The 23,284-nt window shown below is 42.7% G+C and overlaps 1 protein-coding gene across 4 annotated transcripts in view; it reads right to left on the bottom strand.

Annotated features, from left to right (window-relative positions):
• The window catches only part of LOC119741476 (ankyrin repeat, SAM and basic leucine zipper domain-containing protein 1-like), a 102,070-nt gene extending 92,132 nt beyond the window's left edge, over window positions 1-9,938 (bottom strand). For 3 of the 4 annotated variants that reach the window (XM_038217237.1, XM_038217264.1, XM_038217272.1), the window contains exon 1: window positions 9,663-9,938. In XM_038217237.1, the coding sequence (XP_038073165.1) occupies window positions 9,663-9,818 (156 nt within the window). In that variant the 5' untranslated portion in view covers window positions 9,819-9,938. The remainder of the gene's footprint in view (window positions 1-9,662) is intronic. The other variant, XM_038217246.1, reaches the window with a different exon arrangement.
• Between the last annotated feature and the right edge of the window lie 13,346 nt (window positions 9,939-23,284).

Below are 23,284 nucleotides of genomic sequence, written 5' to 3'. Positions count from 1 at the left end.
AGCTCTTTTCTGAGAAGGTTTGCCAGCTGCGCACCTGTGAGCGCTGCTGACAGTTCAAGGCATGGCATCGAGAGTTGCCGCTTTGAAGCCACTCTGGAACGGGAGAGGATGAAACTGACATGGATATTTCCCTCTGCATCTTCTGTGCGCAGGTAAGCCACCGAGCCGTAGACTCTTTCAGAGGCATCACAGAAGATGTGTACCTGTCGGCTTGCAGTAGTATTGTCAACATTTGGCGGTGTATGACATCTGGGTAGGCGAAGGAGTGGTAATCCGCAGGGTTCACTTTCCCATGTACGCCACTTCGTGAGGATCTCCCCTGGCTCAATAGGTTGATCCCAGTCTCTCTTGGATTTCCACAAGTCCTGCACCAGTATCTTTGCACGTGCGGTGAAGGGTGCAAGATAACCAATGGGATCGTATTGACTGGCAAGTATCCTGTAGATGGTTCTCATGTTGAGTACGTGGTACTCGATGGGTCGATGCTTGTAGCACAGGTCATCTGAGTCACACTGCCAGCGCAGTCAATGTGTGGCTTCGGGAGAGTCGCTCTGACCGAAGATTAGCCATAACTCGTGGCCATCTGAGCGGGCCTCTGGGAGTTAGTCATTAACAACCTTCTTGGCTTCTGACACACTGTGGACTCTGTTGAGGCAGTTGTCCACGTAGAAGGACTGGTCAATGGCAGGACAAACATCGTCATTTCCCTCCTGGTTGGTAAGTACGTGCTTCTGCAGCTCAAAGGTGGCGCAACATGGAATGCAACTTGCCATTCGTACACATCGGTCATCACCTCTCTTTGGACATTACGCCAAGTGAACCCCTGTAAAGGTTTGTCTGGTGGGAGAAGTTTCACCTAGTGAAACATTGCATGGATGTCACCTGAGATTGCCACTGGGTGCTGGCGGAATCTGAGGAAGACTCCTAGCAGGGAGGCACCAAGTTTGGGCCCTGGCAAGAGGTGCTGGTTGAGGATCTTCCCATCATGTTCGAAGGAACAGTCAAACACTAAGCGGTGCTTACCAACAACACAGTGTGGACAGTACCATAACTCATCTGTCGGGTTAGCTTCTTCCTCGTTGAGGATCTCGACATAGCCCGCGTCAACCAACTTCTGGATCTTCTCGTTGTGGATTTTGGCAAGGTCTGGCTGCTTTTGCAATTTTTGCTGAGTGTGTTTAAGTCTGGACATGACTGCTTCCTTGTCAGCATGAAACCCAACCCTGTCCTTAGCACGAAGAAGAGGGGTAGCATAGCGCAGTGTTCCTTCGTCATCGACTTGGATAGTCTGGGCTTCAAGAAGGTCGATTGCTTGCTGGTCTTGTTTTGAACAAGAGGACAGTTTCTCGTTACAATAGGGAAGGGCATGGGCCTGCCACAGTCGTTCCACATAATGCATGATGTCCTTGGTGTCAGGAAAGACTGCATTTTTGAAACACTTCTGCTCGCGGTACTGTTCCTTCAGGATCCCGGCAGGCCCTTGGAGAGTCCAGCCTAACTGGGTGTTCACAGCCACTGGTGCTCCACACCTGACTGGTTGCCTCGGGATGATATGGTCTGCGTGGTCTGAACCAATCAAGATCAAGGGAACAGCCTTGTTGATAGGTGGCAGTGGGACTCCACAAAGATGAGGCCAGCATTGCTGTAACGCTGTCACTGGGTAAGTGTATTCTGAAAGGCGAATGTTATCAGCGGTGAAAGCTCCCTTGTTGAGGTACTTGGCATCAGGGTTTTCACCGGGTGAGACATGAAGATCAATGGACTGACCTTCACATCGCAACGGTTCTTGCCGAACTGTGGACAGGAGAATACAGTCCTTCTCCCCAGAAAGGTTAAGCTGCTGGACTGCCGGTGCCACAATTATTGTGCGCATGGAGCCGTCATCCAGCACAGCGTATGTTTTGAAACTCCCAGCTGGACCATGAAAGAGAATTTGGACGACCTTCAACATCACATTGTGTGGCCTACGGGGCGGGTCAATGTACACCGTCTGTGTGGTCACTGCCAGTGTGTAGTTTTTACTGGCTCCCTGCTGGATTGCTTTATGCAGCACTGTCAAGTAGACTTCATTGCAATTGTTGCATGGCTTCTTTAGCGTACAGTTTTCTGGCGTGTGGGTACGACCACACTTCCAGCCTCAGATTTTCTCCTTCGGCCATTTGATGAACTGGTGAGTGGTGAGTTTCTCGAAGTCTGCACAGCCATTCAAGTAGTGTTCGTTTCTGTCACAGTGTGGACAAAAGGCAGAACGCTTGTTCTGCTTCGAAGGTGCTGACTGTTGGTGAGGCATCGACTTCATTTGCTTTCCATCGTCAGTCTGGAAAACTGCTGTGGGAGAAGTTTTCTTCCTCTTGAAACCCCTTCAAGATCTAGAGCCACTATCCCTGTGGGCACTGACTGCTTGTCGGGCTATGGGCTTGGCTCGGGACTGGACTTGTAGCCAATCGGCGAAGTGGTGCAAGGTATACGTTTTGTCAGAATCAGCTTTCAAGATTCCTCGGTTGATGCAATGTTCGATGAACATGTACCGGTAATTGGCTGGCAGATTGCAGAGCAATCTGTCGACGTGGGAACCACACTTCAGCTCTTAACCATGCTCTCCCTTGAGTGAGCGGAGCATGCCCACGAGGGAGTGGACGGAGAGGGCAAAGTTGTCAAATGCATCGTGGTCGCCTGTCTTGACGTGAGGCATGTGTAGGAAGAAGCCTACTCACTCTGAACCAAATGTCTTGGCTGGCCGTACTTGTCCTTTCGAGCTCAGAGTGCTGCCGAGCAGGGCTTGGGATCGTGCATGTAGGCCTCGGCCAGTCGCAGGATGTTACCACCCAGCAAAACTTGGTACTTGTACTGCCCCGTAAGGTGGGGATGAAGATTAACAAGATTGTCTAATGCATCTTTGGGAGGGCAAAGTCACGTTCTTTGCCGGTGGTGAAGGTGGGCAAGGTAGGTTGCGGTACACCATAAGATGTACTTGGCAGCATGGGGTGCAGTCCTGGAAGAGCAGATGCTTGTCCAAATGTTGGCATAACACTGGATGGCAGGGCTGAAGGATACGGAACTGCACCGGGTAATGGAGTGGGAATGGGATTGGATGATGTTGTCGTTGACATGTTCATCGAAAGAGAAGACCAGGTAATGGATGTGATATCTATGGGTTGCCGGCTGGGGCCACTTTGTGTACCTAGTGACATCACCAGTACCCCATGGGAAGTAGAGTGTGGCATTTGTGTGGTAGAAACAACAATGGTGTCCTGTGGATGAGTGGGGTAGGGTTTAGGCAAGGCATCCTTGGGACGTGACAGTTGCTGTGGAGGGATTGGAGGATTAGCCACACTTTAAACTTGGTTGCTACTCGGTGAGGGGATCTACATGCGTACGCGGCCTCGTCAAGTTGTCATAGCTCTTCATTGGCTGCTTTCTCCTTGTCAAGCTGACTTTTCAATTCTTCCAACTCTGTTTTCTTCCGTTGTTGCAAACGTGCTTGTTGTGCACTGCTAAGTGTTATTGACGCTTCATGCTGGAAGGTTGTAGAGCCTCTGTCTGAACAGAAATCTGCACCCCAGTGTTCTTCTGGTGTTGCACCTTTGGTAGGGATTTTACACCCGACCAGGCCACAAAGTCATCAAGGTGTCCCGGAATTCGTGTTTCACGAGTGGGTCTCTGATTGTCGATGGGAATTGACTCAGCTGTTGCGGAAGGATTGTCAATGTTCTCTTGCTTCATTGCATCCATAGGTCACTGTGTGATATCCGGCTTGAAGGACCATGTGAAATAGTGTAGGGGTACACCGGAAAGGGAATGCGGTTGGATCGAATGTTACACAGTCGGTCAGACTGTTGTTGGGCAAGCAACACTAACTCAACTGTTTACTTAGATCAAATCATGCAGGAATACAATACTTGGGTGGATGATTGCAGGTGAGATTACAGGTGAAATTACAGCAGGAGAGCTTGCGGTACAATCAGGAATATGTACGGTTCAGCGGGAATGCCTGTGTGTACCTTTGTGTCTGTGGTTCTGCAAAATAAAGGAATATAAACCACTTTGTTTACTAAAACGTACCAACTGTAATGAGGCGAGGCGTATGTGCCACGTATCCACAAAAGTACATGTTCAATAACGATGATTTTTATCAGATTAGGCAAAAACTATATGCTAAAATCATGCCAATTTAAAGGTCTAAGATTTAAAACACTATATCATGCATGTCTTTATATCAATAAAGGGCTGATTTTACTCACATGTTGTCAATGACGCACAGAAAGGGTAAAATTCTGGTAAATTTGGGTGTAATCAAACGGAGGTTTTTAATGGTTTGCAATAACAGAAATGCGGAAACAGGTCTAAAACACCCTGTCGATGGAGGGCACTATAACATTTTCTGAGCGCATCAAGCGCTGAGCTTGGCACTTTCTGACATGGACGGTTTAAGCTTGTTCAACAATCCGTTTTTCGGCATCTGTTGAAAATGGCCGTTGAACTGCACAAGCTGGTCGTGCTCCACTGCTGGGATGCCGAAGACGATTGCCTGGAAATTTCCACCAAGATCCTCCCTCAGCACTGGAACATTCACTTACCCTGCTACACAAACAGTTGGAGAGCGGCCCAGATCTTGTGCAAGAATCTTTGCGTTGGACTGACAACGATGGCCACGTGGGACGTCGCAGAGCCTAGAGAGGTCACCCAAAAAAATCCCCCTGGACTGACTGCTCCTTGATACTGGCGCGCCTTTTTCATACAGTACGAATTGTCCCATTGGATTGTCTGTATGATGTTAGCTTCTAATTAACGTAAAAACGAATAATAAAGGCAATTTATTTACACATGTTTAGTTGTCCAGCGGGGAAACCTATCCAAATTTTTGAGGTGGGCAATTCCAACGTCACTTGCATTTCACTTTTATGCATCCTTTTCCAATCTTAGTGGTGTACTTTTTACAAAAAAAGAGAATAATTCTTTCATTTTTGGTTTGGAAATACTCAATATATAAGGCATTAACCGTATGGTATTATGAAAATTAAATGATACTAAATATGAGCATGGCACTGTTGGACAAAACCGTCACTCGCATTTCGTGAAAAGGATATGCCGAAAATTGTCTTGCTTATAATTGAAAAGTTTCCTCAAACCAAATGTACCACAACCAAATGGTTATATGTACTAGATACCTACCATACTGAAGTATAAATGAGGGTAACAAAATATCTTCAACAACTTACTGTATGTAAGCTAGAGGGGAAAAGTGCCGTCACTCCCATTTCCGTCACTCGCATTTCAGTTTGTCCGTTCGTTAAGTTGTGAACAAAATGAAGCATTTCTTCCACAACTCTTATCAAGTCTTGGCTATGTCTTTTAAAACAATTTATAAACCTTTTCAGTGTGCTCCAAATACAAATTGCAATGAAAAAAAGTATTTTAAGTTACAGGGGAAAAATGCCATCACTTGCATATTGTCACTCGCATTTCAGTTAGTCCATTAATTAAGTTTTGAACAAAGTGAAGCTTTTCCTCCACAATTCTTACCAAATCTTGGCTTTGTCTTTTTAAACAACCTACAAAATTGTTTGAAAGCACTCATAATATTACTAACAATGAAAAAACGTAATTTCTGAAATATTTACGAATGTACTGTTATTTAATAATCCACAGCCACAAAGGCACTAGCTCTCTAGTTTTTGCAGTCCCATAATTAAGATATTAAAAACTGAATCATTTTCATCCATTCATGTATTATTTGAATGAACTCACAATCTTAGCAGCAGGAGCATGAATTATTTCACCAAAATTGACTTTTAACAGTTAACCCTCAAGTTTTATACGTACCGGTACGTAGGATCAGACTGTTCATATATAGAAATAAATTTGGAACTTTCCTGTGGAAATGCAATACTCTATAGGGTAAAACCTACTACTCTTTACTGTTTCTCTTATCCCTTTAAAATCATAATTTCTCCTGATTCTTAACTTGTTTTCTTAATTCGTTCTTTTATAGAGTAGTAGATTGAGTACATAATGTTTATAATTTTCCATTGATTAAGACGTTAAAAAGGAGCACGAATTTTCATAACTGAAGTTTGTAATCATAGTAATTGTCGTTAAATTTTGATTTTGATTGGTTAACTCATTACTTTTAAATCCCCCCCCCCCCAAAAAAAAGAACAGGGAAGGATGTTGTGTTGCAAATTTTGATAATTGATGTTTATAATTGTCGTTAAATTTTGATTTAGATTAGTTAACTCATTACTTTTGAATCCTAAAAAAAAAACAGAATGGGAAAGGATGTTATGACTAGTATGCACATTACATAATAAACCAGTCAGGCGTTACTTGGGCCATGCTGCCTGCTGCATGCGACGTAGTACAGTCAGTCATTTCGTGAACCTATGTGGTTTGTCTTCCGTGTCAACCCTTTCCCTGGCCAGGCGGTTAAACTGTGGGAGCAACTGTAGAAGGCAGGGCCACGCCGGAAAATTTTTTTTTGTAGTTGGATGCGATGTGAGGAGTGGGGTCATTGGGCACTCTTTTGAGAATGAAGCAACATTGGTATATATGCTAAGGCGTCCGTACGGTATGAACGTAGATGCATATAAAAAAATAGAGGGCGGTATAAAGAGTGAATGAGCGTGAAGTAAATTGTGATAAATAGAGGGTGCTATAGAGAGTGAATTATTGACAAGTACGCAGTATATATAGCGAGTGAGACGGCTTGGGATGTCTTGGATGCGCGGATGCACGGTGGATGAGCATGAAGTCATCAATAGAGGGCGCTTTATTTACCCCAGGACCTTATGCCTTTACCCTATAGGACCCACTACTTTATTTCCCTATCTAAAACCAACCCCAACCTACCCACTCATTCCATCTTGGATGCGTGGATGCGCGGATGCTGGGTGGGCATGAAGTAAATTTTAATCAATAGAGGCGTGTTATTGGAAGCCTGGATGCGTGGATGCGCGGATGCGGGGAGGGCATGAAGTAAATTGTAATCAATAGAGGGCGCTATAGAAAAGCAAGGATGCATGAAGTTCATTTAATCAATGGAGGGCGCTTTATTGGATGCCTGGATGCACGGATGCGGAGTGGGCATGAAGTAAATTTTGATCAATAGAGGGCGCTATAGAAAACCACGCAGCCATGGATGCGCGGATATAGAATGGAGTGGCCCTATATAAAATAGAGGGCGCTATAATCAATAGAGGGCGTTTTATTGGATTCCTGGATGCGCGGATGCGTGGTGGGCATGAAGTAAATTGTAATCAATAGAGGGCGCTATAGAAAAGCAAGGATGCATGAAGTTCATTTAATCAATGGAGGGCGCTTTATTGGATGCCTGGATGCACGGATGCGGAGTGGGCATGAAGTAAATTTTGATCAATAGAGGGCGCTATAGAAAACCACGCAGCCATGGATGCGCGGATATAGAATGGAGTGGCCTGTATTCTATAGATGTGCCAAACTGTGCAACTCCAGAACCCAATTGATGGTAAATTTATACTAGGATACAACAAAGCACACTCACCCTCTTTAAAGCGATAGAAAAATAGTCCCCCCCCTTTTTGCAATCGTGTAGTGTAGGGCCCCTTTTTTGTTTCAATCAAATAAGATTCAAGAATTTTTTTAAATTTTTCGTAAAATTTCCAGAGTCATTTGCACACGTTTGCGTATCAAAATTTCAACATTAAATTTCACACAAAAAAGACATCTAAAAAAGGCAGCACTTTCTGATTAGCATATAAAGAGGTAGCCCCACTAGTGTGGCCGCGGTATGCTGCGCTGAACAGAGGTTCAGCGCAGCATACCAGATGTTGGTAAAACATGGAACGGTGGAACGGTGGTCTAATCTAATTCTACCTCCATGATATAATAAAGAGGGTGAGTATGCTTCTAAAGCAAAAAAAAAACACTAGTACAAACCATGGAGGTCTAATTCTACCTCCATGTACAAACTAAGCCTAAATGTGAAAATCAAAATTTGACAAAGTTCGACAGTTTTTGTACATGGTGGAAGTGTGGCCTTTATTTACGGAGGTAGGGGCCTAGTCACGAAAGACGTGATAGCTAATAAAGAGCCGCACAATGAATTTGACGCCATATGAGACCGGCCGGTGATCTACAAAGGACAAGTTGTCGTCTTTATAGACAGCATGATTTCTTTTGTAACGTCGCGGTTCACTTGACTTATATTTTGACCACCACCACTGACCACGGTTTACTACAATTTTTCTAACGTCGTGGTTACTTTTATAATGCCGCAGATCACTTTTTCGGCGTTTTTGAAATAATAATCACTACGGAAATGTGTCCCTTTTAGAACATCACAATAGGTGTACGTGACCAAAATGCGCGTCAACTGTTGATGCAATGCGCGCGTATTTACGCGTAGAACGTTCGTATTATACGCGGCCATCTTCGTGAGACCGGGGGCGAATTGGTCAATATGCAAAGTCTACTGTGTGAATGGTGTATGCATATCCGCTATCCAGTCTTTATATAATCAGTGGGCCTAGTCCAGTAAATTGGCCACATGGGGCTATTTTAAATTCTAGAAGAAGTAGCGGTAATTCTTACTTTTAGGACCCCGTTCCTATATAGGAAGGGAAAGACTCACAAAAACGTTTGACTAAATGACACTCAAAATTGACATTCTGATATTTCTTGGCACATCTGAACAATTGGCAATGACACCTTCTTGAATATCAGTAGGTTTAATTTTGTGGAAAGAGGGCAGAGCTTTGATTCATGAGGGAAATTTGGTTGTAAATGGCGACGATGACAACCACTCCAGAAAACAGACTCAAAAACCAAGATGGCAAACGTGAAAGCTCGATGCGATGAAAGCTCGATGCTGATTGGCTGATAAAAAATAAACATCTTATTTATTTTTTTTAGCAGCCAATCAGCATCGGGCTTTCATTATGTAAGGCTTTCACTTGTGTTGTGAGGACTACACACTGATCTCTATATAAAGACTGGATAGCTAATACAGAGCCGCACAATGTACGAATTTGACGCCATATTGGTGAGACCAGCTGGTGATCTACAAAGGACAAGTTGCCGTTTTTATAGACAGCATGATTTCTTTTGTAACGTCGCGGTTCACTTGACTTATATTTTGACCACCACCACTGACCAAGGTTTACTACAATTTTTCTAACGTCGTTGTTACTAAAATGCCGCAAATATAACTTTTTCGGCGTTTTGAAATAATAATCACTACGGAAATGTGTCCCTTTTAGAACATCATAATATGTGTACGTGACCAAAATGCGCGTCAACTGTTGATACAACGCGCGCGTATTTACGCGTAGAACGTTCGTATTATACGCGGCCATCTTTGTGAGACCGGGGGCGAATTGGTCAATATGCAGGGTCTACTGTGTGAATGTTGTATGCATATCCGCTATCCAGTCTTTATATAGAGATCAGTGGGACTACAACATGACGTCTGACTCGACTGCGAAAAAAAGGTAGGAAAGTCACATTTTCTTTGAAAGTCATGAAAGTGCTTTCAAAAATTACAACTAACATGAGTTTATATGAAGAAAAAAAGACTGCTTTAGCCTGCAAAAGTCACTTTGGTACTGGACAGTCATCTGCAAAAGTATGTTTTGAACAGAACTCGTAAAAAATAGAGGTGTCCTAAAACTAAAAGTAAGGATTACCGAAGTAGCATAGGGTACACGAACCTCATCTACAATCAGACTTGAAGCTGCATCGCCATCGATTATAATGCAAAGTCCATCTTCGTCATCAGAATGATCTTCCGTGCCAGCAGGTAAACCTGCACATGACGGGGGAAGATTAAGATTTTCTGCCATTTTTGTTTACGAAAGGGCATTTGCAGGCCCAAAGAGCTAGCACTTGCAGCACTTGATCACGTCAATGCGCTTACACTACGTTCATGTGGCACGATCATCTAGGCACTAGGGGTTCAACCACATCTCATACCATCATAGTGACCGTTTTAGCCGATTTTCGGCTAACTTTGAAAGATTTTTTGTCAAAAAATGAGTTTGACAGAAAATTTGACAGAATGGATTTTTTTAGCAGATTTCTGGAAGAATTCTGCAAAAATGGTTATTTAACAGAAAAACATAGCAAATTTGAAAAAAAGTAGATTTATTTTTAAAAAAAAACTTCAATCTTTTCAAACACACTCGTGCAAAATAGGACAGGTTGCCTTGTCTATGTACTGAGGTTTACTGGGAATCAGTGACGGAACCTCGTTTTGACTTAAATTTACACAATCCTTTAGGCCTATATGACTAAAGATTGTTTATAATGTAATTTGAATCTTAATTAAGGCAATATTACAACATATACATGTGATTTTAAGTGTGTATAGTGTATTTCGAGTAATTCATGGGAATTTGGCAGATTTTTGATAAATCTGACAGATTTTTGAAGTGCATTTAGCAGAATTTGGCCATGACCTTACGGTCATCCTGCACACCATGCTGAGCGTACATCACATACCCGTACCTAGCTCGTACTGGTCCGGTACGAGGGTGGAAGTTTAAAGCTATAAGTCCATCATTTGCAGCCATCCGAAAAGTAACTGGTGTCATTATTGTTGAAAAATATATTTGGTTGAAAGATAGTAATTAAGGCTAAGGGGACTAAACTCCCTGTGAAATTATTCTTTCTGGCAAGCTGTCATTTTGGAGTAATCAACGAAAGAAGGCCTTTGACGCACCGTAGGAACATTTAAATTAGTAGTTCGTTTTGTTATTCGGCGAAAAGCGCGCGTAAGCGCAAGCATTGGCACGACGCGCGCACACGTACGAGGGCGCGGTTGCTATAATTCGTCGGGTCAGTGCCAACCTCGTCCCCAGGGTGTCGAGCAGTACGCGCCCACCACTACCTGCTCTCTCACCCTGGTATTGGATCATTTACATGTGCAAGATTTTCGCACACGTATGCAAATGAGGAACAGTCTGGTGCCTGGATATCCGTTACACATTAGCGTTTGTTTTTGTATGCGGTGTCTGGGGTAAAAACAGAGTCAATTCGTAGCAGCGCGAGCACGGCATGAGTTACGAAAACACGATTTTTGAAATCAAACTGTTACGATCTTATCCAGACAACATGCAGTATCATATTTCATATTAATATGAGCAAATTGGAAAGGAAATTAGTATTTTCGAGGAGGCGTGGACGAATGATCGCGAAAACACGTACTGCACGTTTTGAATAATAGCACCAAGTACGCGATAAAAATCCATTACTAGCCAATTGCGGTATCCAATCAGGATACAGGAAGAAAGTTTCCTATCCATGGTTTACTATTGGAAACGCGGTTGGAAATAAAGTAAGCACTGGGGACGAGGTTGGGTCAGTACGCGACATCGACATCACGTACGTATGAGCTCCGTGCGCTACCAAAAGAGGGCGCCCTTTTACCTAGCAACGACGTCCCATGGGCGGTACATTTCGCTGGTTGACGCGCACCGTTCCTTGTGTGTGACGCGCGTACACGTACACAAGGGGATTTGTTCTATGTACACGCAGTGGCCGCGCACCCCCAACTGTACTTCCTTTGCCGGTGAGACTTGTGGACGGAGCGGATATAGAGTATACAAATATTGAATGCTTCGAGTGGTTTAGTAAAACTAGCCTCCCTCGGTGATCCATGGACATTCTATTTTCCCGAGGCGAAATAGAATGCTCCATGGATCACCGAGGGAGGCTAGTTTTACTTCACCACGAGATAAAGCAATCAATATTTGTTTTATAACACTTCAACTACAGATTCTGCTTGGTTATAATATTTTAAATTATTTAAATCTGAACACAGTTGAAATAAACTTCAATTTCAATACAAAATTGGTGGAAAATGTATTTCTCTCTCCCAACTACCCCTTCGCGAAATGTTTGAACCCAACTCTGTGGTGCGCTCTCTTTGGAACAAAACGCGCTGCGTGCAACGCGCAACGCGCACACCAGCATGCATTTGCACACAAATGCCGCGCCGTGGAAATAGTACTTTGGTTGCTAATGGTCTAGTACTTTGGTTGCTACGGGTATAGTACTTTTAGCCGTGCACAGAAAGATAGCAAAAATAGAAAGTATCATGTGACTCGCTCTCGGCCAATCAAGACACAGAATCTGCGGGTGAGGTGTTTTAATATACAAATATAACATGGTTTGAGGGTGGACAGTCGATATTGGCTCCCGAAGTATGGGAAGTTGACAAACTAGTTCCCCAGGCGAAGCCGAGCGAACTAGTTTGTCAACTAGTTTGTCAAGAATATTGTTGCTAAACTTCAATTACTAGTTCGGTTCGTTTGCAATATAATACAGTTACTACAGTTGTAAATACAGTTGTTTGCAATGTGTACAACTTTCTTTTGTACAGGAGACATCTTTACACGGTCTATACATTTTCTCCAGTACTACGGTGGCCCCCAACTGTCACGGCAAAAGCAAAAGCGCCACGGCAAGCGCAAAAGCGCCACGGCAAGCGCAAAAGCGCCGCGGCAAAAGCAAAAGCGCCGCGGCAAAAGCAAAAGCGCCGCAGCAAAAGCAAAAGCGCCACGGCGAAAGCAAAAGCGCCACGGGTTTATTGGGAAGGGGCGTAATCATACATGCCGCTACTACATCAAAAATAACAGCATTGCTGTTGAAACCCCTTAGCCAGAGTCAAGTTGTCATCTGGAAACCATTACCCTTTAACTCAACATGGTGACCTTGACCTTTGGCCTTTGACCCCAGAACCAGTCCCAACATGCCTGTACCAATGGGAAACCCCCTACCGAAGTTAGACACCAAAATTTCATTTCTAACTCAAGTTATCATTCGGAACCATTTACATTTAACTCACCACGGTGACCTTGACCTTTGACCTTTTGACCTCAAAACCAATCCCCACTTGCCTACCCCTAAGGGCAACCCCCTACCGAAGTTACAACCCCAAACAACATTTCTAACTCAAGTTATCATCCGGAAAACATTTACCTTTCACTCACCATGGTGACCTTGACCTTTGACCTTTTGACCCCAAAACCAATTCCAACTTGCCTACTCCCAAGGGCAACCCTCTACCAAAGTTAGACACCAAAATCTCATTTCTAACTCAAGTTATCATCCAGAAACCATTTACCTTTAACTCACCACGGTGATCTTGACCTTTGACCTTTTGACCTCAAAAGCAATCCCAACTTGCCTACTCCTAAGGGCAACCCCCTACCGAAGTTACACCCCAAACAACATCTCTAACTCAAGTTATCATCCGGAAACTAAGCTACCCGGAAGGACGGCCGGACGTCCGTCCGTCCGTCCGTCCGTCCGTCCGTCCGCCCGTCCGCACTGACATACGGACGGACGGACGGAAGGACGGACGCCATAGGCGATGACAATACCCCTCGAGCCTCTCGGCTGAGGGGTAAAAAATTAAATGGGAAGGAGAATGGCCGCCACCAGGAATTCTTATTAATCACAGACTTTAATTCTTTGAGAAGTGATTTTATGGCTGAGAAAATATTCTTTGAGAAGTGATTTTATGGCTGAGAAAATAGCAAGGAAAACCGGTCAGTGCAAGCAACGTTCAGGGAATAATTCGTCGATATTAATTTATTGTAGGATAATTCCAAGAGAGTTGCTGCCGTGAATCAGAGTTTATAAAGGAAAGGGAAAGTGGGACTCGCTATCAGCACCATCAGGGCCGTTCCTCATTTCTTTACATTTCGTGGGATGCAAACAATTACGAGGACGGGAGGCTCTGTGAGCTGATGCATTTTTTGAAGAGGTTTTTTTTCCTTCCGACTAGTATGCAGAGAAGAGTTTCGTTAATTTGAGCCTTAGTTCACCGGTGTGTAAACCAGTGTAGGCACACAAGTGAGCTGCCCAGAGTGTATGAGTTAATTTTTTTTCTTTTTCAGTATATCATACACATCTAGGAAGTCAATTAAGGCTCTCCCGCAGGGCTGCGGTAGTGGGTGGGTAAGGCTTGTCAACACGTAACTCGCCCGCGGGCCCCATTAGGTTAGAAATTCCCAGAGAGCGGGAATTTCAAAACTCTTCCCTGAACGTTGCTTGCACTGACCGGTTTTCCTTGCTATTTTCTCAGCCATAAAATCACTTCTCAAAGAATTAAAGTCTGTGATTAAAAGAATTCATGGTGGCGGCCATACTCCTTTCCATTTAATTTTAGATGTAGTGGCGGCATGTATGATTACGCCCCTTCCCAATAAACACGACTGAGTTGAAGAGAACTCACAAATCGAGAAATGGATCGTTCTATTAGACAGTTGCAACGCTTTCGACAGAGGAGGAGAGGAGGTTAGGCTGTGGATTTCATGTAAGAAACGTAACAAAGGCAAAGACTTTGGATATAGAATAAGAAAGAAAGAAATTAACTTTAAAAGGGGGGGGGGGTAAGGGAGAGACACTAAACAAAGGAGACGTGTTATCGTTCAGATGCACAGTTCTAAGCTCTTCTATGAAAATTTGGTGGCTCTGAAAAGAGCCGTTTGGTTTGTTTCGAGTGAATACAGAACTATTTGCGTCGCCCGCCCCTTGATGCCGGAAACAAGCCCTCTTTCTGCCCTGCAGGCTGATTCTGCGATGATGTGGAAGACTGTCCACAGGGCAACTCATCATCGCTATCGCTAAGCATCATGAGGTCTTGTTCGACTTCTTGGTTTCTTGAGCCGGGGGTGGGTGGGCAAATGAGTTCTAGGTTCTAAGTTGATTTCTTTCTTTCTTATTCTATATCCAAACTCTGGGCAGCTCAATATTGTGTGCCTACACTGGTATACACACCGGTGAACTCATGGGCGTCGCCAGGATTTTTTTCTAGAGGGGGCAAAACATATTTTTCCCAAAAAATTCTTGTATTTCTGAACAAATTCTCGATTTCTCAGTTTTAGACGGGGGCAGGGACATTTTGCCCCCCCCCCCACCTCATAAAATTTACACCACTATGACTTCGCGCCTCTTTTTTTTCTTTTTTCTTTTTCTTCCTTTGTTTGTTTGTTTTTTTTTTTTTGCTTTTCCGGGGGGGGGGGGGGCGCAAGCGCCCCCCTTGCCTCCCCCCCGCGCGACGCCCATGGGTGAACTTACTCTCAAATTAACGGAACTCTTCTCATAGTCGGAAGGGAAAAAAAACTGTTCAAAAAAGTGCATCAGCTCACAGAGCCTCCCGTCCTCGTAATTGTTTTGCATCCCACGAAATGTAAAAAAATGAGGAACGGCCCTGATGGTGCTGATAGCGAGTCCCACTCCTTTATAAACTCTGATTCACGGCAGCAACTCTCTTGGAATAATCTTGGAATTATCCTACAACAAATCGACGATTTATTTCCTGAACGTTGCTTGCACTGACCGGTTTTCCTTGGCCTTGCTATTTTCTCAGCCATAAAATCACTTCTCAAAGAATTAAATTATGTGATTAATAAGAACTCCTGGTGGCGGCCATTCTCCTTCCCATGTTATGTTTTGATGTAGTAGCGGCATGTATGATTACGCCCCTTCCCAATAAACCCATGGCGCTTTTGCTTTCGCCGTGGCGCTTTTGCTTTCGCCGTGGCGCTTTTGGTTTCGCCGTGGCGCTTTTGCGCTTGTCGTGGCGCTTTTGCGCTTGCCGTGGCGCTTTTGCTGTGACAGTTGTGGGCCACCGTATTGCAGCAATCCTGCTAGTCTGGTTCCCCGACCTGACAATTTCCCCCGACGTCTACACGTCTAAATTGTAGTCCCGACCTGACAATTTCCCCCGACGTCTACACGTCTAAATTGTAGGTCAGGCAGCCTCCGTGGCTAAAAATAAACATGACGACATTGACGGCCCTTTTTCAAAGCTCGACTTCGTTTCCGAATTCGCTTTATCACATAAAGCTTTTAATGTTCCGATAATTGTTTCAAAAATAAATCACTTGCTTCATATATCATACAGTTATGATATACAGTTTAATACTTCTGTAAAAAAACATTGACTAATTTTAACCTGGAATCTTCAAAGTTGGACACCCAAACAGCACTGTTAGCAGGCGGAGCCGAATTGAGACCACGCCGCGTTTTGGAAAATGCCGGTAACGGTCGTCAAATTCAAACTAGTGCATGACACAGCAAAAAGTTCGCCCCTCGTATACGATCCGAGTGCAAAATCGTCGTTGAATTTCAAGTTTTCTAAATAAAAGCAACGGATATTAATTATCAACTAGTTTTTTAAAGTTTTTTATAAGCAATTAGCAGTTAATAAAACCTATATTATACTCGGAAATACTCGGACACTATCCGATTGTCGACGAAATGAATTCGGCAAACTTCGGACAGTTTCGGAAAAAGGAGGAATTCCTCCCGTTTTAGTCACGTGATGTAAATTGTAATACATTGTATTACCGGAGGCTACCTGACCTAAGACAACCTCGTCCCCAGAGTGTCGAGCAGTACGCGCCCACCACTACCTGCTCTCTCACCCTGGTATTGGATCATTTGTATGTGCAAGATTTTTGCACTCGTATGCAAATGAGGAACAGTCTGGTGCCTGGATATGCGTTACACATTAGCGTTTGTTTTTGGATGGGGTGTCTGGGGTAAAAACAGAGTCAATTTTGTAGCAGCGCGAGCACGGCGTGAGTTACGAAAACACGATTTTTGAAATCAAACTGTTACGATCTTATCGAGACAACATGCAGTATCATATTTCATATTAATATGAGCAAATTAATTGGAAAGGAAATTAGTATTTTCGAGAAGGCGTGGACGAATGATCGCGAAAACACGTACTGCACGTTGTGAATATATAGCACCAAGTACACGATACAAATCCATTACTAGCCAATTGCGGTATCCAATCAGGATACAGGAAGAAAGTTTCCTATCCAGGGTTTACTATTGGAAACGCGGTTGGAAATAAAGTAAGCACTGGGGACGAGGTTGGACCTAAGATTCATCAGGAATAGTCGGAATCTTTTGGTCTGGGAACCAGACTACAATCCTGCGTGCCCTCACACAGTGCAAAGCTTACCACGAAGTCTTAGACACACGCACAAGTGTGCAGCACATTGTACAATACGCTATTGTATAGCGCGCAATGCATGTAGCGCTCACTGCTATTGAACATGTACCGCTATGGGACATGTACTTAAAACTTAGCTATTTTCCCTCCACCTTTCCCCGGAGTCGATGCGAATTCCCCTCACACACCTTACCTCGCATCCGACCCACATTGACCCCGAGCATTTAGCGAATGTGGCTCGCTAAACCCTACCCGTGTATTCACCCCTCAGTGACCCCGTACACCCCAGCGAGTGTGTCCCGCTAACCCACTGGCCGAGACCTACGGTAGCTAGAGGTCAGGTTACGTCCTTCATCTCATAGTTTTACTCCATAGCATTAGTGTGTAGATTCTTACCTAGTCTAGAGACTAAGTCTTGTACACAAACCTATGTACCGAGAAAGTTATTCCCTTTCCCTTTTCATTGAGGATCAGTTCCCCGTAAGGCACCCACGAGTGATCCTACTTCGCCCGCTAACCACTGCTCTCGGACTTTCTTCCAGTAGATTGTCTAAGTCAGTCGTGTACAAATCTCCCATAGAGAACTTTCCCCATGCCTTTGTACATGGATGCATTATTCATAACTACCAGAATCCTATGCTCCCATTGGCTAAGACGCGCACCCAAAAGTTTATATAAAGCGCGTAGAAATGGCAGTTTTGGTCATTTTTGTACTGAGCTCTTCCCAAGTAGATTCTTGAGCTGAGCTCTGACCTACACAGAGCTCCCGCACGTATGATCCATTAGATTGTTGATCTGGGCTCTGACCCAGCACAGACACGGCAGCAGTCCGATGCCAAGTAAAATCGGTGAGTGAGCACCAATGTGATAACACTCAGGTTGTGGGGTTATTGGCAGGTAAACTCGCAAATCATATAGCCAAATGGCGCGAGATTACATCTGATAATTGGGTGCTTGATGCTATTCAGCACTACCATATTGAACTCATTAAAATGCCTTACCAAATTCGCATTCCAAGGGAATTGCGTTTTGAAACCCATGAGGCTGAAATTATAGCCACAGAAATTGCCAAAATGCTCGAAAAAGGAGCTATAGTGCAAACGAATCATACTGATGGTGAATTTATTTCAAATATTTTCATCAGACCTAAAAAGGATGGTTCTTTCCGACCCATTATAAATCTTAAGGGTCTTAATACGTTTGTGGAGACTATTAAATGGAGACTATCCGCACAGCAATTCAGCTGATACGGCCTCAATGTTATGGCCTCTATAGATCTTAAGGATGCATATTTTGCAGTACCTATAGCACTTTAGCATAGGAAATATCTGCGATTCACTTGGCGAAATATGGTATACGAGTTTACCTGCCTGCCCTTTGGTTTAGCATGTGCACCACGTGTGTTCACTAAAGTAATGAAACCACTTATTGCCTCTTTGAGGTTAAGGGGCCATGAATCGTGTGATTATATTGATGACTCACTTCTTGTCGGCAGAACATTTCAGGAATGCATTGAAAATGTTCAAGCCAGAACTTCCCTTACTATGAGTTTAGGGTTTACAATCAATTACAAGAAGTCGATTTTAACTCCCACCAAACAAATTGATTTTTTTGGGATTTCATTTGGATTCAGATCTCATGAAGATCTCTATTCCACAATTAAAGGTAGAAAATACCATTGCTTCAATCAGCAAACTTTTACGACAACAGTCTCCGACAATACGACATTACGAGACGTCGCAAGAGTAATTGGTCTTTTGGTTTCGTGCGAGTTAGCAGTACCATACGGACCTCTGTTCAGAAGAACATTAGAAAACGAAAAGAACCTGGCACTGTCACAAAATGGGGGTGATTTTGAGGCTAAAATGAGTCTTTCCAGGTACGCAGTTTCTGATCTGAACTGGTGGATTAAAGAACTACCAGTGTCATTTGCGCCTATGCATAGACACGATCCTGATCATGTAATTGAAACTGATGTATCTACTCTGGGCTGGGGTGCACACTTTAATGGTCGCACCACTGGTGGGCGTTGGTCCAAAAACGAGGCCACGCATCATATCAATTGGCTTGAGCTAAAGGCTTGCTTTTTAGCATTACAATCATTCTTTGCAGATGATAAAGACACATCTGTCCATCTTAGATCAGATAATACCACAGTGGTAGCCTATATCCAACACTTTGGTAGTTCAAAGTCAGACTTGCTACATTCTTTGACCAGAGAAATTTGGTTATGGTGTAAGACAAGGAAGATTTGGCTGACTACTTCCCATCTTCCGGGTGTACAAAATACCCTGGCAGATTCTGCATCCCGACATTTTCGGGATGATTTGGAGTGGAAATTAAATTCCTCCATTTTTTCGAAGATCACATCAATCTTCCCCAGACCAAATATTGATCTTTTTGCATCTAGGCTGAATTACCAAATTTCGCCTTTTGTTTCTTGGCAGGCAGATCCAGCATCTGTTCACACAGACGCATTCACATTAGACTGGTCAAATTACCATTGTGTCTATGCGTTTCCACCATTCAGCTTAATAAACAAAGTGCTCACAAAGATTGAGCATGACGAGGCTGTTTGTGTATTGATTGCGCCATTATGGCACACGCAGTCATGGTTCCCGACAATGTTAAAATTGCTTGTCAGAACCCCAATTATCTTGCCCATTCAACAAGATTTACTTTCACTTCCCTTCTCAAACAGACTCCACCCATTGTGGGAACGTCTGAGATTGATGGCATGCTTCTTGTCAGGGAGGCCCTCCGACAACAAGGCGTATCAAAACCAGCTTCCAAAATTATCCTCGCATCATGGCGCCCTAGCACGACGAAGTGCTACAAGTCGGCACTTGGGAAGTTGAACGGTTCTGCGCTCGGACAGAAACTCATCCAATTCGACCAACTCTGGTGACAGTGCTGAATTTCTTGGCGAACCAATTCCTGTCAGGCAGTCAGTATAGCAGCCTGAACACCACCAGGTGTGCCTTGTCAGCGGTCATCCCACCACTTGAGGGAACTACAGTGGGTTCTCATCCATTGGTAAAGAGACTAATGAAAGGGGTATTCAACCTGAGACCACCACGAGCCCGCTACTCGCATACTTGGGATGTGGCGGTAGTTTTAGAACTCTAGGGCCCAACGAAGGTCTTTCATTAAAGAGCATCACCATGAAATTGGTACTTCTGGTCGCCCTCACATCGGGGCAACGTTGCCAGACGTTATCTGAATTGAACCTTAACTGTGTCCAAGTTGGGACAAATAATGTTAAGTTTATTATTGAGGAGCCCACAAAAACGAGTAAAATAGGCAAACCTCGTACAGAAGTAATTTTAATTATGTGTTATTATGTGTTATGACTGTTTTGAAAGTTTATCTTGAGAAAACAAAGCCTTTCAGAGGTACTGAAAAGAGGCTATTTTTAAGTTATGTGACTCCCCCAAAGCAGTGGGAGCAGAGACAATAGGGCGATGGATTAAGTCAATCCTTTCAGTTTCTGGTATATATAAGGACGGATACATTTACCGCCCATAGCACGCGTTCAGCATCATGCAGTGCAGCATCTAGGAAAGGTGTTCCATTAGAAACAATCATGAAAGCCGCAGGATGGTCGAGATCTTCGACTTTTGCAAAGTTTTATGATAAACCTCTAGATGACACAGGTATCTACTTTGCTGAGAGTGTACTTAGTAACTCAGCTTGTAATATTTCACAGAATAAGTAATATCTTCATTGTGAAATTTGATGTAACTGAATAAATATTTCAGGTGAAATTGGATATTCATACTGAATGTCGAGCTGTAAGTAGTGTCTTACATGTGAAATTTGATGTAACTGAATAAATATTTCAGGTGAAATTGGATATTCATACTGAATGTCGAGCTGTAAGTAGTGTCTTACATGTGAAATTTGATGTAACTGAATAAATATTTCAGGTGAAATTGGATATTCATACTGAATGTCGAGCTGTAAGTAGTGTCTTACATGTGAAAGTTGATATCACTGAATAAATATTTCATGTGAATTTTGATATCCATACTGAATGTCAACCTGTAACATTCCATGCTGTACTTTTTGCAGTTGCTCCGAATATCTCACGTAAGGCCGAAGTGCTATGTGGTTACGAGGTAGAATTTCCTAAAATAAACGAAATGTAATAATTAAAAATGAAATCGAAGTTTAATTATGATTCTACCGAGTAACCACTAGCACTGAAGGACTTACGTCCCCGCCCTCATTTCTGGGGAATATACTGATGGGGTTAACATACTTGAATAAAAGTATTACATTTTCCCTCCCATTTAAACTACAAAAAGTTTTTAATACTCCTACAAAAATGCACTGAGGCATGGATCGCGGGGCTCACTTATATAGGGAGATTCACCCTTTTGACAAAGGACTCTCTCAAGTGTGACGAAGAAATACCGGTGGCAGGTGCAATCTCACGTAAGTCCTTCAGTGCTAGTGGTTACTCGGTAGAATCATAATTAAACTTCGATTTCATTTTATTACATTTCGTTTAATTTAGGAAAATAATTATGTACGCCTTAACTTTACATTGTATATAGTGCGCCCTCTATTGAGCTGAGATGTAAATAATCCCGAATAAAGTACTAGTGTGTGTGTAAGATATTTGTATCTGACTCTTTATTTGATAATGTCTCTCACCCAAGAGAGACATTACAATATATAATTTATATGCAAACTTATTATTTATATATCATTTTCTGCCTACTTTATTTATTTATATATAATTTATTTACAACCTTTTTATTTATATGTAATTTTTTGCACGCTTTAATTATTTATTATATAATTTATTTCGTACCTAATTATTTATATATAATTTTTATATAATTTATATATTTATATTTAATTGATTCGGTACCTCATTATTTATATCTAATTTTTAGCAGTGGCAAATAAATTTATTTACATATAATGCAAACTGCCAAACAGTTATTTACATATAATTGTCCGGAAAACTGAATTATATAATAAATAATGAATTATATATAAATAATTTTGTTAACTAATTCATTTACACATGGCGCCTCATAGAAAACGTGTTCGCACGCCCATGCGCTCGCAGAAATCTGCGATAAAATGTGCGACAGCGCAGAAATCTGCGCAGATTTCTGCGATAAAATGTGCGACATCGCAGATTTCTGCGCAGAAATCTTGATGTGTGATGTCCCTTCAGGGCCACCATAGGAATGCGAAACACAAAAACATAATTTTGACGTCATCCCACAAAAGGGCGCCCTCTAGTGGCACATCAAAACAAGTTCAATCCTTTGAAATGTTAAAACTCTCAATCAAATTTGTATAAAATTGCCCCTATATATCACGTGAGCAACCACTAATGAATTTGCAAGGTTGGATAATTATGACGTCATCAGACCGGAAGTTACTGTGGGGAGAATTCAACAATGATCATTTTATTTTTAATTTAAAAATGATCATTTTATTTTTAATCATTTGATCCCCGTCTCGTGACTTTGTTTTTTGCCCCCCAAAATGACATCTGTTACACCCAATATTGGCCTTTTGTTTCCAAATACTGTGACGTCATCAAACCGGAAGTTTGCTGTTATTATTACATACACTTAATTCTCATATTTCCATGCGTTATTTTTACTTAATGATATACAAGTATCCCCCTTTCCTTTTTTGACTGATGACGTCAGCAAACCGGAAATAACTTGTACGTGTACCTAAATCTTTACTGAAATATATCCTAAAAAAGACGTATTCTTTTTGTACAAAATAATTGGTAATGGAAATGTTAAAGTTCTTGATCCTTTTTTTCTTACATGAAATTGTTTACCCGACCACTCTACTCTGCGTTTGTAACAACAAACGCGAACCTCTAGTTTTTACTGGTACCGGTGTGTGTGCGCCGTACCACTTAGTGTTGTCACTGACGAAATGTTCAAGTTTGCGGACAACACCAAGATGTATACAACAATAGGCACCGGAAGATTCATTCGAGGTACAGGATGATATTGGTGCACTGTTGGACTGGTAACAAAAATGACCTCTCAAGTTAAAAATATAAATTGGATTTCAAACTTTGCATGGTGAAAATACTATAACTGCGCGAAGGTTTACGGGTACACCATGTGGATTCCATCTCTAATAAGAGTGATGGTTCTGAGAAGAACCAGTGAGTGCGAGTGACGTTTCGTTGGAAGGTTGATGTTATAAATCATATTGTTTGTGTTCTACATTTGTTGAAACAAGTATTAGGCCTATGTGTAATTTTCTTTGTTGTTCCAAACAGTCAGAACACACAATAAATTGCTTTTTTGGATGAAACTTAATTTAGGG

This window comes from Patiria miniata, unplaced genomic scaffold (genome assembly GCF_015706575.1).
Source record: "Patiria miniata isolate m_02_andy unplaced genomic scaffold, ASM1570657v1 HiC_scaffold_11, whole genome shotgun sequence".
Taxonomy (NCBI): Eukaryota; Metazoa; Echinodermata; class Asteroidea; order Valvatida; family Asterinidae; genus Patiria; species Patiria miniata.
This window is presented reverse-complemented; position numbering and strand designations above follow the sequence as displayed.